The sequence below is a fragment of the Vicugna pacos genome, chromosome 6 (assembly GCF_048564905.1).
Source record: "Vicugna pacos chromosome 6, VicPac4, whole genome shotgun sequence".
Lineage (NCBI taxonomy): Eukaryota > Metazoa > Chordata > Mammalia > Artiodactyla > Camelidae > Vicugna > Vicugna pacos.
Genome location: NC_132992.1, coordinates 87,143,193 through 87,160,789, shown reverse-complemented (window position 1 = coordinate 87,160,789; position 17,597 = coordinate 87,143,193). Strand labels below are relative to the sequence as shown.

Genomic DNA, 17,597 nt, shown 5'->3' with positions numbered 1-17,597 from the left:
ATAAATTACAAGGGTTCGCAAAGTGAACATGCCTGCGACCAGTGCCCAGGTCAAGGAACACGTATAACCAGTATTTTATAACCTTTTCTCAATGTCCTCTCCTGGGCGCGCCAACCCTCACAACCAGCACCCCCCAACCAAAAGAGTAAATGCCATACTTAATTACTTTTCCTGATTTTTAATTTTATATAATGGAAATCGTAAGTATGGTTTTGTGTTCTTTCACTTAACATTGTAAGTTTGTAAGATTCATTCTGTGTTGCATCATCTAGTTATGGTGTTTTATTATGTGAATATGTCGGTATTTGCTGGTCTGTTACATCGTGGATGGACGTTCGGCTTGTTTGCAGTTTTGGCTGTTAGGCGAAGTGCAGTTCTGAGCATTCTTGTGCATGTCTGTTGGAGAACGTATGTCCGTATTTCAGGTGTGCGTACACTGAGGGATGAAGTTACTTGGGTTATTGAGTATGTGTGTATTCAGCTGTAGCAGATACTTCAGTGTGTGAAAGTTCACTAAGCTCCGCCTTTCCCCCCCTCACTTGACGTTGTCTTTCTTCTTCGTTTTAACTCTTCTGTTGTGTGTGATAGTAGCTCCTGGTGGTTTAGTTTGCGCTAGGCTAACTGCTGATGAAGTTCATCGACCATTTTGGTATCTGCTTCTGTGAAGGCCTTTGCCTGCTCTCTGTTTGCTTGTCTGCCTTTTTCTTACAGCTTTGTAGGGGATGATTATATGTCTCCTGGTTTGCCTTCATTCTCTTAATCAGTTCATTTAATAATAAGTTCTTAATTTTAATGTAATCCAGCGTATTAATTTTTTTCCTTTATGATTAGTGCTTTTTACATCTTGTCTAAGAAATGTTTGCTCACCCCAAGGACATGAAACTATTCTGTTTTTTCCTAATAACTTTATTGTTTTACTTTGTACAGTTAGATCTATATCCAGCAGGCATTAATTTTTGTATATGATGTGAGTCAGAATTCAAGATTCATTTTCCTACCTGGGTATATAATTAACCTAGCTTTTATTTGAAAAGACCATCATTTTTCCCTGTTGTGCTACAGTATAATTTTTGACATTAATTAAGTAACTTTATACGTGGTTCTGTTTTTATATTCTGTTCTGTTGCAGTCTAGTCTTGTGCCAGTACCCACACTGTCTTAATTATTGTAGCTTAAGTCTATCTTAATAAAGTGATTGATTTTTAAATATTAAGCCATCCTTGCATTCCCATGATAAACCACAACTGGTCATGATGCATTATCCTTTTTATGTATTTCTGGATTCAGTTTGCTAATACTGTATTTTTACTTTTTTTTTTTCCTGAGAGATAGTTCTATAATTTTGCTTTCCTATGATGTCCTTCTCAGGTTTTGATGTCCTGGAAAGAGTTAGGAAGTGTTTCCTCTTATTTCTGTACTGAAGAGTTTGTTTTTAAGATTGGGATTATTTAAATGTTTAGAAGAATTTTCTGGTGGAGACATCTGGGCTTGGAGTAAATAAATAATCAGTTTTTAATAACCCAGTTTCTCTAAAAGCTATAGGCTTTCTCACATTTTCTGTTTCTTTATATGTTAATTTTGGTAAGTTGTGTTTTTCAAGGAATTTGTCCATTTCATCTGAAATATTATTAGAGTGGCCCTAAGAAATAATTGATATTAGAAGTAAAAATAACCAGGTAACTGTGCTCTACTTGGAAAAATTATAACTTTTTAAAAGAGTCATTAAATAATTTAATATAAAAATACTCTTTGTTATGGTGTATGGAAGATGTAGACAGTTTTTAATGTACCACCTAAATTAGGTTTTTTATACCATTAGAATTTAGGCACAAGTATGATTTATATGGGCAAAGTTCACTGAAAACTAATGATACTCAAAAGTTGTTGGTTGGTATGTGAAATCTGTAATTAGATTGGAAGCTAAATGTTTCATCTTTGACCAAAATTCACTCTGGATAAATTTGACTAATGAATTATAATTGGACATATTCTTTGTTCTTTGAAAGTTTTTTTTCTTTTAATTGAAGTACAGTCAGTTACATGTGTCAGTTTCTGGTGTGCAGCACAATGTCCCAGTCCCGAATATACACACATATACACATTTTCACATTTTTTTCCGTTAAAGTTTATTATAAGATATTGAGCATAGGAAAGATTGATTCTAAGTGATAGTAAAAATAAAAATAGGTAGTTAAGGTATGAAACAGTAGTGTCTTAAAAACATTCTGGAAAAAAAAAAAACCATTCAGGGAGGGGGACAGTCAGTATTCACATGGCCTCTCCCTGAGGGCTGCCTATTAGTGGTGAGAATTGTCAGCCTTTCTTCATTTACCGGAATAGATCCTGTGCGTGCCGGGTACCTGGATTGGCTCTGGATATACGGATTTACTGTCTTTTAATGGAAACTATTGACTTTATGAAAAAGTGATTCTGGAGCTGAGACCTGAAGATTGAGGAGCAGATGGGCAGAGGATGGTGTGTGCAAAGGCTCTGAGGTTGGAAAGAGCCAGGTGGAGGTACTCAGGTCCTTGTGACTAGCGGGAGGTGGTGGAGTTACACAGCCCCAGTTAGGGAGAGGGACTAACAAGGGTCATACACAGTGAGTGTTTTAGAATTTATCCTAAGTGCAAAGGGAATCCATTGGAGGTTTTGAGCTCTCTTGCTGTATTTTTTGATTCGTCACATTTTTCATACCCTGAGTCACCTGGAGCTTTGCGCTTCATTAGTACTCTTCTTTTGTTTTTAATCACTTTGTTTTTTTTTTCTGGGACTGATGCTTGTTGGTCGTCCTTGGCAAGAGATTGAGTTTGGCAAATGACAGATACTTCTTATGTTCTTACTGTTGTATGCTGTGTGTCAGTCACACTGTCCATTTGCCATGCAATCAATAGGACCCTTAGAGATGTCAGACTTTATTTCTACAATAATGTGTAAGCAGATGTTGAGAATTCTGAAATACGTATTCCGTGTCCTGGTGGCTTTATTCACGTTCAGACAGTACAGGATTAAAAACACACTAACTTGCAGGATAACAGTAGCTGCCAATTTTGTCCTTTGGTCCAGTATGGGTACCTCCCTGCTTTTTAAGGAGGGCTATAAATATTCTGAAAGATGAGAGCAGTTGTAGTTTGCTGTAGTTGTACTTGCTCCTCTTCCCCTTCTTTGTAGTCCCAAGATCTGTTAACCAGGGAGCATAGTCTAACTGACCTTCTAGGAGAAGCTCTCCGAGAGTCTTTAGCGTGACTCCTGCGGTCTCTCACCTCCTGTCTCCAATACGTGCATGCTTTTTTCCACACTGAACATCTTAGCTATTTGTTAGTGATTTGCATATCTGACTTAGCTAATGAGTTAAATTTACACGTTGTGGATTATGTAGGGGAGAAAGAGAAGCCAAGGGACTGGCCTCCGTGTAGGTCTCAGTATAGAAATGAGGCTGAGGCTGAGGGGTGAGGTAGTTTGCCCAAGGTCTTGAGCTAACAAAGGGGGGTGAGTTTGGAGCCTGTTTTCTCTCCTCTCTTACCTGGATTCTTTCTATAATATATGTAGTTCGAGTTTAATTGTAACATAATTGAGCAAAATAAAAGTTGTTACCTGTGGAGACTGCCTTTGTTCTGATGATGTTTCCCTTTCTTGGAATATTTCCCGAATTCCTGTAATGGAGGTTGTGTGTGGGGTGTTGGGTTTTTTGGGTTTTTTTTCCAGTTGTGTTTTAGCAGTAGCAGATCTTCATTTTTCTTTTTAAATTAATTGAATTTTGGGAAAGCCGAAGGTTCCCTTGATAGCAAAGTGTGAATCTCCAAGTGGAAACGTGCTGCAGGCAGCAAGGATGGCAAACTGGAGCCAGAGATAGGGTGACCTTGACTCTCGTGCTTCCATGGTTGGAGCAGGTGGTGGGTGGTTCCTGGGAAAAGGGACTGCAGTGCACCGACAGGCACAGTCCCAGGCAGAGCAGCATGGGTAGAGGCAATGATTGTAACCAGGAAAAGGAGTGCGCCCTCTCAAGGAAAGAATGAAGTTCAGGAGTCTCTTTGTTGCATTTAGAAGTTCCTGTCTAGGGGCCTTGGATAGAGAGTTGTTCTTCCGCTGAGATTAAAATAGGTGAGAACCCTTGGTGTATGCTGAGAATGAAAAGGCCCACAGGACCAGACTGCAATCCCTTTAAAGCTGTATGTAAGGTCCTTTATGATCTCGCTCCTGCTTATCTTACCAGTTTCATTGTCTGGGGTTCTCCTGTGGGACAGGCGCTGCCGCACACTGCTTGTAATTCCCTCAACTTGACTTGCCAGGTTTCCGTTTAAAATGCTCCTTCGCATGCTGTCTCCTCACCCCATGGTGTCCTGTGGTATCTACTCCCTAATTAGTGCTGTTACTACACGTTCTTCAGAACTGAACTCAAGTTATCATGCTCTCCAGAATCCAGGTTTGCATTAGAGATGTCATGCTTACTATTTGTTGAATGAATGAACAAATAATTTAAGGAGCAAGAGGTAAAACAAGAGTTTTTTTAAGTGGGGAAAATCACTTTAAATATTACTTCTTATACTACTCTGAAATAAACTTGGGTGTGTTCCATTTTTCTGTGTTCTGCTGGTAGCCAAACATATATCAGTATTTGGCAGAGCTTTGGTTTTAACTTTTATGTTTTAAAATACTTTTCAAACTAATGAGTTGTAGGAGTAGTACAAAGAATTCCCTTATTGTTAACTACATTTACCAGTAGTTATTTTGCCACATTTGCATTCTCTGTCTTTCTGCATTTTTTTTTCTGAACCTTTTGAGAATAAGTTACAGGCATTATGCCCTTTACCACTAAGTATTCGAGGCATATTTTCTAAGAACAAGAACATTCTCTTACATAAATACAGCATAGTTATCAAATTCAGGGGATTTAATATTGATAATGATGTTTAAGTTTCACTGCTGTCCCTCAGGGGAGGGGAAAAAACCCTCAACCTTTCCATCTGTGCTCTTCGGTTCAGTTGATGGGGCCTGTAAATTAAAGGACAGATTAACTGGAGAAAAGGTTTATTTTTCAGGTACACAGGTGATGCACAGGAAGAAGTGGAAACTCAAAGTGGTTAGATTTGAGAGCTTATAAATTGTGGAGGAGTGACAAGACAAAGGAAAAGGAGCTTGGGCTTCTAGGGGTGATGCATTGTAGGAAGGTTCATACATGAGGGCAGCTAATGGAAGATAAGTGTTATCTTAGTAAGGTTTGTTTATGCATATACCGATGGGGTCTCCAGGGATAGGAATCTTCTCTTTGTGGTCCTGGAGTGGGGCGGGGAACACCTTCACAAAGGGGAATTCGTGCCCTGCTTTTATGCAGACCTGGGGGGCAGAGAATTCCTCTTGTGTCTACTGTTTCTCTGTTGCCTTCAGTTCAAAAACAATCTTTATGCCAAAATGGCATGTTTTGAGGTGGCATGTTCTGATCCTCCTTCATCCCAATAATGTCTGTTAATAGCAGTTTTCCTTCATCAACCAGGAATGTGTGTTGCATTTAGCTGTCATGTCTCTTTGCTCTTTCAGTCTGGAATAGTTTCTCAGCTTTTTGTGATAATGCCACTTTTGAAGAGCACAAGCCAGATATGTAAAATGCATCTCAGATTTGGTTTTCCTCATGATTATCTTCAGGTTTTGCACTTCTGACATGAATGATAACTTCCTTGTCAGTTCATCAGATTAGGAGGTGCATGTTGTCAGTTTGTCCCAATATTGGTAATGTTAACTTTGTCTCTTGAGTTAAGGTGGTATTTGTCAGATTTTTCCAGTGTAAGAATACCAGTTTTCATTTGAGTTAGTAGGTAATCTGTGCCAGAATGACTGAGACCTTCACCCAACAGTTTCAGCATCCATTAATGATTCTTGTCTTCATTACTGATGTGATGGTTAAAAATGGTGATTTTTCTGTCATTTTTTTCTACATTTGTAGGTTGACATTGAATAGTTTTATCTAGATTTTAAAACTAATAAAGTACAATTTCCAAAATGAAAAATTAATGAGAAGTATTATTTGAATCTTTGGGGTTTCCCAGTTAAACTTGTAACTTTAGAACTTTAAATTGTTGCTGAAACATTTTCTGGGTTAGTATCAGATCAGACTGCATTAAAGTGGAAGAGAATTTTGTAGGTTGGGAGTTACCCAAAAAGGACTAGGGTGGGAGGATGGGTATATTTGGATGATGTCAGAATCATTGTCTGACTTGATGCCTCTCCAGCTTTATTAATAGTTTCAGGTCAGCCCTGAGGGGACTAGGATAGAGGTTTTAAACTTGTTAAAATAATTTGGATTGTTTAAAGTCTTTTAAAAGTAGGAAGTATCTAAATCGAATTTATGTGCCCTACAAAAAGATACATGTTCATTTAAAGTTAGATCAATAAGGTTTATTCTCAGTGTAGAATTAATTAATGAAAATGTATTATGGATGTTTCCAGCTTTCCTTGAATTCTCTAAGTCAGATATGAGGCTATCTTTCTTTTCAAAGATCTTAAAATTTTGTTGGGGAGAGGGGGGAGGTGGGAATAGCAATAGGAATAGCAATACCATGTCACATGGAGCAGAAGATGTGATTAAGCCCTGATTGGAGTGGTATGGAGAGCACCCCTGTGCTGGACGAGAGGAGAGTCACGTGGTAGAGGTTCTGTAGGGAAGCTTGGGGGCGGGGAGAGTGCCGGGGGCTCCAGGAGCAGAAGCTCACCTGGGGAGGCTGTGAGTTACAGGGAGAGCAGAGAGCAGGGGTGGTCACAGAGCTGTGATGGGGGCTTTGCCTCTTGCCTGGAACTTTTAATTTGTTTGCTTCCTGACCCAACACTGATTAAGCATCCCTCATACTCAGCAGTTTCTGAGGCTCATTTTGTCTCAGCACTGACCTTTCTTTACTATTACATTGTTCACGTTATAGTGTCTTAAAGCAGCTTGACATAGAAAATTGTGGCCTCTTTCTCCTGATGGATGTTCTTAGGTGGTGTAAGAGTTGAATAAAATTCTAGCACTTGTTGAACAATATGTCTGTTGAGTAAACTACAGAAACTTGGAATCAAACATAAACCTGAAAATCTCACCTTGAAAGCTAGTGATGTATTAAATACTTACCTCTCTTAAAACTGCAAAGTAAAGGTCATAATAGGTAACTTGAAGGGAAGGGGTGAGTATCTTTGCCATCTTGATGTGTTGGAATGTTGTCTTTTTAAGAAATACACCAAGTAAGTGGGCCACTGGCTGGCAGCCTAGAGATACTTCCCGTATGGAGATTTTGGTGGATGGAATTTGTTAAAATGGTATTTGACCTGTATTCAACTTCAATTTAGGACAAATCTAATTTCAGGCATAATTATGTTGAAATGTAAACAATATGTTTATGTTACAGATCTTAGAGAAACCCAGAAATTTGCTTCATAGAATAGTGCAAGAATAGGCAGCTAGTAAATTTGTGGTTTAAGTTATAGAAACGGAGGTGAATATCACCACATTTAATGGCTTAAGAAGGGAATTTTTTCCCCAATACTTAACAGAATCGTATATCTTTATTGCCTTCATCCTCAGCTTGAGGGTTTAATTCTAAAAGTAATAATGTGTTCAAATTGTGGGGAATTTTAACATGCAGAAAAATTTTAAGGAAAGAGAAATGACTAATGGTGGTAATGTCATCCTCAGTTTTGAGGTGAGTTATCTTTCCCTCCATTCCTCCTTTTCTCCCTTCTTTTTTTCCTTTAACCTGAGGACACAGTCCAGTCTTCTGTAAATAAAAATGTTCTCTTTTTTTCATTGAATCCCGTAACACAAGCATTTTTTTTAGTTAGAAGCTGTCTTCATTTTTAATGGCTCAGTTGAAGGGCATCATGTGATCTGAACCATCCATGGGTCACCAAACCATTCCCTCATTCATTGTTAGACATTTAGAGGTTTTCTGGGAGCCGGGAGGGGCATTTTTTGCTATTATAAATGGTAATGCTGAAGGGAACATTTCTGAATGTAGTTTGTGTTAATGTTGTAGGCTAGATTAATATGCAAGGATTTCTAATTAATAATGACAGGTATGACAATTAAAAGTAAAAATGGAAAATTTTCTCTTCTGTTGTGTATTTAACTTTCTAAAGACTAAAAATTCCAGTGTTTAAATTCTTGAAATTATTATCCCTTTTCTCTTTGGTCTGTCAGTCTTTGGTTTGACCTTAGTCTTTTGTAATCTGTAGTTATCAAATAATAGTTGATAAATCCTTGAAATATTTATTTTATGTACCATGGGTGTTTTGGATATTTCCTATCTTTTTGCTTTCTCTTGAATTTTATATTTTCAACATTTGTCTATTTGTTGATGACAGTGATTACTTGCCCAGCTGTGTACCATTTCATTGCCTAAGAAACACTTAAGTGATGTTTTCAGTAATGTCTAGGAAGCCAAATAGAAGTAGCATGTAGTATTTTTTGGTTTTGCTTTTAAAGAGAACTAGTAGACAAAAAGCTATTTTATTTTATTTTATATTATGTACCATGTTTTGTGATTTAAATTTGTTTGCTTTTCATTCCACTGTAAATTCATAATGACTAGGTAGTTTGGAATTTGTGGTTTTTTTAGGTTCATCTAATTAAAAATACTGTATAAAATCTTGAATAATACTTTAACTTTGTATGAGAATACGTTTTTCATACTGAATTTGGAGATTAATAAAACATTTTAGGTTCTTTAAGAAGTTCCTTAAAGTCTTTAAGGATTACTCAAGAATAGTGGTTCTAGATAGAGATGGTAGTGTGGTTTCTTAAAAATTACCATTTATTGAACATTTTCTGTGCAAGCACTTTTTCTCTACCAAGGTTAATGTGCATAATCTTATTTAATCCCCATAATAGTCAGGTGTTCTATTTTACAGGCAAAGAAACAACCTTAGAGAGAGGTAGTGGAGTCTGATAAACCTTGGTCTTCCTGACACTGGACTCTGCTGGCATTCAGATGATTTTAAATGAAAGATAAAAGAAAGAAAGAAAGAAAAGACTGCTTTCTGCATCCCCAGTGGCCTTACCCAGTGTCCCTCCCACACCAGAGGGCCTCCGTGAGGAGGGAGTGACTGTGTATGCCAGAGTGCTCAGAGGTGAGAACGCGGACTTGACTGTGAATTAGCTTAAAAGAGCTGACACTTTCTTCTCTAACTTTCATTTAGAAAAATGAGGTTGGTGGGAGTTACTTGTAGACAACTTGGATCCTTCCTGTGTGCAGGTTCCTTTTTATATATGGAGGTGTTTCCCACGTAGGCTCTATCTTTATTTTAAAAACTGCTCTCTTGAGCATAGTTGGGCAGCATATTTTAGAATTTCTCTAGTATTTAAGTTTCAAGAAATGGAATCTTGTTATTTGGCATGAAAACTACTTGAGAATTGGACTTTTTTTTTAAGTTAATGTTGGGGAAATATAATTAAAAACAAAATTTCCTGCTAACCCAGAAAAACTCTCCAAAAAAGTGGAAGGGGAGGAAGCAGTTTCATTGAGGAAACATTAATCCAGAATGTGATGTGCATCTCAGGCTATCCCACTAAAGAGATTGCAAAGACAGACAGAAATCTTATTATTTTGTATAGCTGAGTGGTTGCAAGATTTGACATCAGTGTTTTCAAGATAAAATTGCTAATTTTCTCATGTCTTTATGACTAGGGGTAGGTTTTGCAATTTGGAGCCAGCTGACAAATTAGACCATCCTAGGAAACTGGGAGATTCGGTGATTCTTGGTGATTACATATCTTAAGGAACCATTCCTGAGAAGTGAGACTGGCTAGAGGCTTCTTTAGCTTTTAAAAAGATTCAACTACATTTGACAAGGAGTGAAAAAGAAGTTCTGAAAAAAGGGAGGGGGAAGGAGTCTCCTCCCTTTATTTTCAAATGGGAGAATTAAGCCACTTATTTTTAATTTGCCTTTACATCAACAACCACTTGTAAGCCTGTAACAGTGTATCCTTGGCCAAGGATGCTCTTAGCATTTAGGCTTGGTCGGAGTTTAAGTTAATGTCTTGGATCTCAATAGCATTTTTGTTAGGGACTAAAAGCTCTTCAAACATTTTTTAGTGTTTATCTGTTAGCTTACAGAAGTACTTTTGACAGTGTTTTAATGTCACAATGTGGATACTGTGTGTGTGTGTTTCTTTTGTTTACTATGGGACTTCATGGTGGTTATGCATTTGGGGCTCCATAAGAGTAGAAATGAAATCTAGACAGTAATGTTTGTAAAGTTAATAATGTCAGAATTTGTGACACATAATGAGTTGAGTTGGAAGTTTTCTGTTACTGGTTTTGAAAGTATGCACCACGAAGCTCTAGATGCCTTCAGATCTCAGCCTAGAGGAGTTAGCTGTCAGTTGTTACAAGCCTTTGTCTGAAAGGGTTCAACCATATACTGGGTTTAGATGCTAATTAGGTTAAGTTTGCTGGTTTATACTAAAACTTGACTGAGCGTCTGGTATGTGGCATGTCTTTTTCAGAGTTATCTTAAAGGGGCCTATCAAACATAAGTTTGCATGTCTGTTATTTAAATCGTGGTCATCAGTTAAAATTAGAAAACTTGACCCATTGGCTCTAGTGTGAACATAAAATAAGTTGGCATTGTACTTGGCATGTTAACTTTCTAATTCATCTTTATACAGAATTGTCTAGGGAATTAATTTGGATAACTCAGCCATAAGTTTGTAATAATGGAGTTGCATTGAATTTTAAAGGATTATCAGTTTATTATTTTGGCTCCTGTGTTTCTCGAAAAGAGGTGAATGTGAACTGGAAAGATGCGTGACACTCGGGCCATGTTGCTGTATTGAATTTGCATTATGCTAGGGGGCTGAATAGAATGGAATTAAAAGTCAAAGCATGAGATAGTTTTAGAAAACACAAACTGACTCATTAGGAGAGGGGGTTATTTGTTCATGTAAAGCATGATACTGACCTTCTGTAGTCTTCTAAGTATTTTTATAGCCAGATTTTACTAGGGGAAAATAATTTTCCAAGAATATTCCAAGAATTCTCCCTTATGTCTAATTGGATTGTACTAACAACTTTGAAAATCTTTCAGTGGTATAGCACATAATTAATACTTAGTTTAATCGGCAGCCCTTTCATACATACACTGTTTTCTTGACTCCCGATAGATAAATATACATTGTTTTATCAGAGATCTTATTCTGATGAGTTAAATATGAAAATTTTGTCAAGTAGGAAATTTCTTTAAGTTGTTTTTTAAAAATGAGTTGTATGTTCTAAAATATTCTCTCTGATTGCTTTTAGGTTACCTAGGGTATGAATTAATACAGACTTGGAAACTGAAAGAACTTAGAATCAGCATTTTTGAGGTAAATATGTACATACTGAAGAAGTGTTAAGGTTTCCCCATTCTGCTTTGTTAACTTATTAGCAAAATCAATTTGTGTGTGAAATGAGGAAGTTTAACCTCCACACGAATGTGCTTTAAAAAACCACTGCAGACTAGGCTAGACTAGACTGGGCAGAAACAAGCGAAAAGAGAAGGCTGCCAGTTTGGTTTTCCTGCACTTGTGGTAAAAGAGGCGTTGCAGTTCATCTGCATGAATGAGATCTGATGTCTAAGAAAATCAACCTTTATTGATTAAACTGAACTTTTCATCTTAATATTTTTCATCTCAGTACTTAATGATTCATTAGTTTTTTTTTTTAAGTAATGGTAGATTTATTTAGAGAGAGACATTCTTAGACAGAGAACAGGCCGTTTTAGAAGGCAAGAGAAAGGCCACGAGGCGTGGGGGTTGGGTGCTTAGTGTAAAGTAAAAGTAGTTACGTACTCCTTAGAGTGCGGGCCGTCTCACTCAGAAGGGAGAGCAACCTTCCTTAGTTTTTTTTTAAATTGAGGTATAGTCAGTGTACAATGTTGTGTCAGTTTCCCTTCCTTAGTTTTTGATTTATAATCTCTCTTAGGATTATTTAAGACCAACCCTAAAAATAAATTTCTCCCAAACATTAACATTGTTGAACTGTGTTCCTGAATTCTTTTATTCACAAATGAATTTTATAAAAGTTTATAGTTAGATTTCATTGTTCTTTGCATTTGTGTTTTTAATTTCATTTGAGAAATTGAAGTTGCTAATAGATTTCATACGTGTAGTGAAGACTTACTGCCATGTGATTTGGATTTCTCAGCCACGTACCTCTTCTGCTGTCCTCCTCTAGTTCTTTTGCATATGTGAATTTAGGAAATAACACATATCTATCCTTGTACTTATTTATATCATTTCCTAGTCATTGTCTTTAGAATTTATGTGCTTCGTTTGATTTCCTTGTATTCCTTTTGAAATCTTTCCTTGAACTTATCTCTAACATTTTCTTCCCCCCAGACTTCTGAGAATTAGGCATGCTATTGTTACAGCTCATTCTCTTGTTCTTTGTTTTAGAATAAGACTTAGTATCCTAAAATAACCCAAATGTCTTTTGTTTAAATTTTAATACAAAATAATGGCCTTTTATTCAACTTTTCATATCAATAGGGCTTTCTTGTAGTTGTGTTTACATTCAGTTTAAGTACAGGAATCTTAAACTTGGCTGTTTTTGCATTTATTTTTAGAGCAGAAGCTTGAGTATGCTGTGATTTTCCAATAAACTGCTATCACAATGTCAAAATGCAGTTCAGACAACAGCAACACAGAGATCTCAAACATTAAGACGGTAAATCTGTGGTTTGTCCTGTGTGGAAAGAGGAAGAGAGTTTATTCATGTGTTTCACTGAGTTACTTCTAAATGACTCATATGTAGAAGCTCTGAAGCAACCTCACTGACTTCATGAGTGTAAATTACTTGACCAGAAATTTAAAATCTGTGATTGAAGAATAGTCACGTGTATTACTCTCTCGGCTCTGAGCCGTTAACCATAGTCAGTTAATCTGTGAAACTAGAAACTTACTTACCAGCAGGGATTCAGAACTTTCCATTAAGGCTAAGTTAAGGGGACAAGATCTATTTAACATGCCAAAGAAGCTAAAAATTGGCGTAATTAGAGATTTTTCTGTTTTCACACTATTGGATTGCCTGTTGAGTTTTTTAGCGTTGGGTTTGCTTTCCCTAAATATAGAAAGTATATTACTGAGGCCAGCAACTGTGTACTAAATGAGTGGAAATTAATTTTAAATATTGTGACCTCGTGGAAATATAATGGGGAGGGTTCGGTTGCCATCCTCCGTTTCCTTGCAGATTCTCTCTCCTGCATCCGCCCTCTAGGGTGAGTAGGAGTGGGTGGGTGTGGACTTCCAAACCAAATAGAATTATCTTTTGAACTGTCTGTGATTCTCTTCTGTGTGTTACTGGGTAGACATTCATGAATCTGATTCAGTTCATCAGATGTTCATTTAAATGTATATGTGGTACATCGTACCTGGAAATTTAGGTGCCCCAGAGGCTGAGACACACAGCCTGTTCTCAGGGAGCATGTGTGCCAGGAAAGGAGTAAGTTGTGTGTACGTGTCTCTGTGAATATATGCAGTGTGATATAAATTATGAAAGGCAAATAGAAGCTGTTTGAAGGTTTTCATGTCACTCACATGGACACTTTTCATCCTACAAACCTACATTGTTTGTTTGCCACATCCGGGGTGTGAATGGCTCAGCAAAAGAAACCACGTAGATACGCAGAGAGCGCGGGTGCAGCTGATAAAGCAGGTGGGGCGAAAGAGGGATGCACATATTCTTTGACCTCCTCTTACTCTTGCATCTTTTCTGTAAGTTTGAAATTATTTCCAAATAAAGAATTTTAAAAAGTAAATGAATACGTATAACCAGATAGACTAGGATTTCCTTGAGCATAGGAGCTGTATGTCTCACACGTGTTTCTGTCACCTATGAGATAAGTGACTGCATTGAGTTGTCACGTCTTTATAGTCTTTAATCTGGAACATTTTCGTTGGTGTTCTTTGTGCTTTATAATTCTGCTATTTTTGAAGAATGTAGCCCCCCCTTAAAAAAGTAGAACATTCTTTTATTTTTTAGACTATTCTAAAAACAGACTTTATTTTTTAAACTGTTTTTATATAAATAGCTTAATTATAATGAATTTAAAATATTTAAATATTTATAAATAAATAGACTATTTTTTAGACTATTCTAAAAAAAGAACTTTTTTTAAGGCTATATTACTAATGTTATCTATATGAGAAGAAATGGTGACAATGGGGACAGTGCTCAGGAGGAAGGTTCCTGGCTGTACGTGGTTTCTGGAGTTGGAGGAAGTGTTTGCAGATTTACATTGCTGCTCACCTTTTTTCCTTAAAATCTCCATCCACCACCAGAATTTAGGCTTATTTCTTGATCTCTTCCACCATGTCTTTGTTTGGTCTTGGATTAGCATTTGGATTGGGTAAATAAAAAGTGAGGGGGTCAGGTTTGAGGATAATAATCCTTCCAGTGAGCATCCTGTAGTTGTGAAGAAGTACAGTTGTCTCTTAGCACCTGCCAGGATTGGTTCCAGGACCTTTGCGGATACCAAAATCAAGGATGCTCAAGTCCCTTGTATAAAACCACATAGTGCTGTTGACCCTCCATATCTGTGGATTTGTCCAACCGAGGACAGATTCGATCTGCCGATGTGGAACCTGTGGATACGGAGGGACTGTGGTGAGGCATCCCAGGAATGGTAGCCAGGTGGAAAGTGCCTGTAGAGCTCTGCCTGGGGCCTTCAACATGCCCTCCTGGGTTCTCAGGAAAGTAGGTGAAATAAACTTCCCACGTTGAGTTCTCTGCAGCTGTGTTGAGTAAAAAGCTTGAGCGATCAACCTGAGGGGTGTTTTTCCTGTGGGTGTGCGAAATTGAGAGAAGTGAACGCTAAGTGTAAAAAGGGTAAAAGGAATGGCTGTTGGGACTTTGGTTCAGTAGAGAACGAGCGCATTATTTCTCATGAAAAACATAGTTCTGTTTGATGCAGGGAGAAGAATGACTTGGAAGATTTTCATAATGTACTCTGCACTGCTTTGTGTGCCATCTTCCTTCAAGAAGGGTAATGAGAGTGGTTGTGCTGTCTGGTCCACGGACACGCCTGCCTTGCTCAGCTCCTCGGCCCTGTACCACTTACTCGAGATTCTACTTGTTGAATTAGCTGGATATTGAATTCTTGTCAACTAAATTAATCTCTGAAATCAGAATTTGGTATTATACCTGTACATAAAGGAGACTCTGTTCTTGCAACTTCTTGTTGGATTAGATGCAACAATTGAAGTCACTGTTATACCATGGTTATAAATGTAACATGTCAGGAGATTCAGAGTTTTTGTTGCCAAGGAGCAAAGAGCGAGGAGTCTTTCTTTCCAGTTTCAGAGAGTAATAACAATGAACACTCCAAAGCTGTACAAGGGAGAAGATTCCCTTCTACAGCGCAGGTCAGTTCTGCTGACAGTCAGGAAAGCTGGTGGTGAACTTCTACATAGAGATTCGAAACCCTAACCCTCTACCTGCAGGTCAGGAATTTTAAGAAGATTGAATTTTTATTTTCTGATTCTACAGAATCAGATTTTGGGGGAAGGAGTATGTGAAACATAGAAGAGTGCTTGGATACCATGAAATAACTTTTATTTCACAGAATGGTGTTGCTTTGTTTTACTTTATCCTAAACTATGCATAATTTTAAAGATACATATTTCAGTAGTTGATCAGCTGTGCAGTTGTGTTGTCAATTGAGAAATGACCATCTGTGTTTACTGTCCTTTGATAAAATGACCAAATGTTGGCAGACATTTGACTCTTTCTTGTATGCAGGCACAGTGTGAAGTGCCTTCCATACAGTGTTCTCACTTTTTTGTAAATAAAAGCATCATAGAATTTACAATGTTTGAAATGCATTTATGTGTGTCCATATATACGTATATGTTTTCAGAGGCGTCATGCATATCTTCTTTTAAAGATACATTATGGACGTAGTTCTATGTCAGTTAATACAGATATGTATTTTCTTAATGGATTCAAAGGATTCCATTTTAAGGCTCGATCATAATTTACTTAGCTAATTGTTTTATTGATACACTTTAAGGTTATTTCTTGTTCTTAAGTAATAATGCAGCAGTAAATACTCATGCATTTATATCTTTGTGTAGCTGCCTAACTCTTTTAGACAAGTTTCTAGGTGTAGTATTGCTGGGTTGGAGAGCATAGAATGCTTGACTTTTAAAACGATCCTCTTAGATCAAGAAAAAGCTAGAACAATTATAGGAAGAGTTTGAAAAGGCCCAAAGGAATGATATTCTGATGTTTCTCTTGTTTCTGTGCTTTCTTTTGTTTTTAACCCTGCATGGTTGTGTAATGGTATTCTTTTTCCCTTTTGTAGTAAGCTGTGCTAGGACAAAAATGCAATGAAAGAAACACTGGATGAATGAAAAGCCCTGCTTTGCAACCCCTCAGCATGGCAGGCCTGCAGCTCATGACCCCTGCTTCCTCACCAATGGGTCCTTTCTTTGGACTGCCATGGCAACAAGAAGCAATTCATGATAACATTTATACGCCAAGAAAATATCAGGTACTAATGAGAACACTAATACTGGAGCATTTTCACTAAAATGGAATAAATTAGCATATAGTTGACACAACTTATATAAAATTCCTTTACCTTTTTAAGCTTTCCTCTTCTGATTAATTTTCTCATTCCAGATACTTTTGTTCTTAATAGTCCTTTTCTAACATCTGCCGGGTAATTGATTTGACAGTTGTATTAGTGAAGTTTCTTACTTTTTTCCCTGTGGAAACCTCACTTGTCCTTAGTATCTATTTGGGTGTGTCTGTCCTCGTGATCTGGGTAGGAACTGAGATTGGTTTGAACAGCCGTGGGCTGGCAGAACCACAGCTGCAGTCATTTTAGTTGGTCATATTGTTCTAGAGAAGTGTTCAGTCCTTGTGAAAATCATTCTTAAAGACATTGTAAGTGCCATTTCAGCATGTTTACACAGCCCAGCTGTGTGTAACTGTCATTTTAACATCTCTGATTATTATTATATAAAGATCGAGAAAGTATATTTTTGAAAGGGCAAATTTATTGGAGGAAGATTTTAGAAAACAGTGAAACTTCCTAAGTTGAAACAAAATCCAGTTTTCTAAATTTTGTGCATAGGTAAGAAGTGCGTAATCTCTTTTTCCCACTGTATCTCTAGGTTGAACTGCTTGAAGCAGCTCTGGACCATAATACCATAGTCTGCTTAAACACTGGCTCAGGGAAGACGTTCATCGCAGTGCTGCTCACTAAAGAGCTGTCCTATCAGATCAGGGGAGACTTCAACAGAAATGGCAAAAGGACGGTGTTCTTGGTCAACTCTGGTAATAAAAAATTATTTTATCAAATTGTGTGGAGGAAATTGGATGAGATTTATGGTTAAGCAGATTTTCTCCATGGGTATTAAGTTAAATTCTTGGAAGTGTAGAGAGTTGGGCGAATAATGTGCTTGATGAAGCTCTGATAGCAGAAATATCATTATGTCTTATTTCTTTATAGTTTATCTCTTAAATGTTAGTTATTTTATTTCACAGGTGTTAAACATCAGCTTTTTCCTTAAATGTGATTGCATTTAATTCTGATTCTGCATTTCTTTTGAATGGATTACTTTTGAGATATAATCTAAGTTATTAGTT

General features: G+C 37.2%; 1 protein-coding gene across 5 annotated transcripts in view; it reads left to right on the top strand.

Annotated features, from left to right (window-relative positions):
* Window positions 1-17,597, top strand: part of DICER1 (dicer 1, ribonuclease III) — a 68,886-nt gene that overhangs the window by 8,553 nt on the left and 42,736 nt on the right. For 2 of the 5 annotated variants that reach the window (XM_072963656.1, XM_072963654.1), the window contains exons 2-3: window positions 16,306-16,494; window positions 17,123-17,285. In XM_072963656.1, the coding sequence (XP_072819757.1) occupies window positions 16,351-16,494; window positions 17,123-17,285 (307 nt within the window). In that variant the 5' untranslated portion in view covers window positions 16,306-16,350. Of the gene's footprint in view, window positions 1-8,871; window positions 9,091-11,259; window positions 11,327-12,567; window positions 12,669-16,305; window positions 16,495-17,122; window positions 17,286-17,597 lie in introns of those variants that run through there. The other 3 variants (XM_072963658.1, XM_006213909.4, XM_072963657.1) reach the window with 3 other exon arrangements.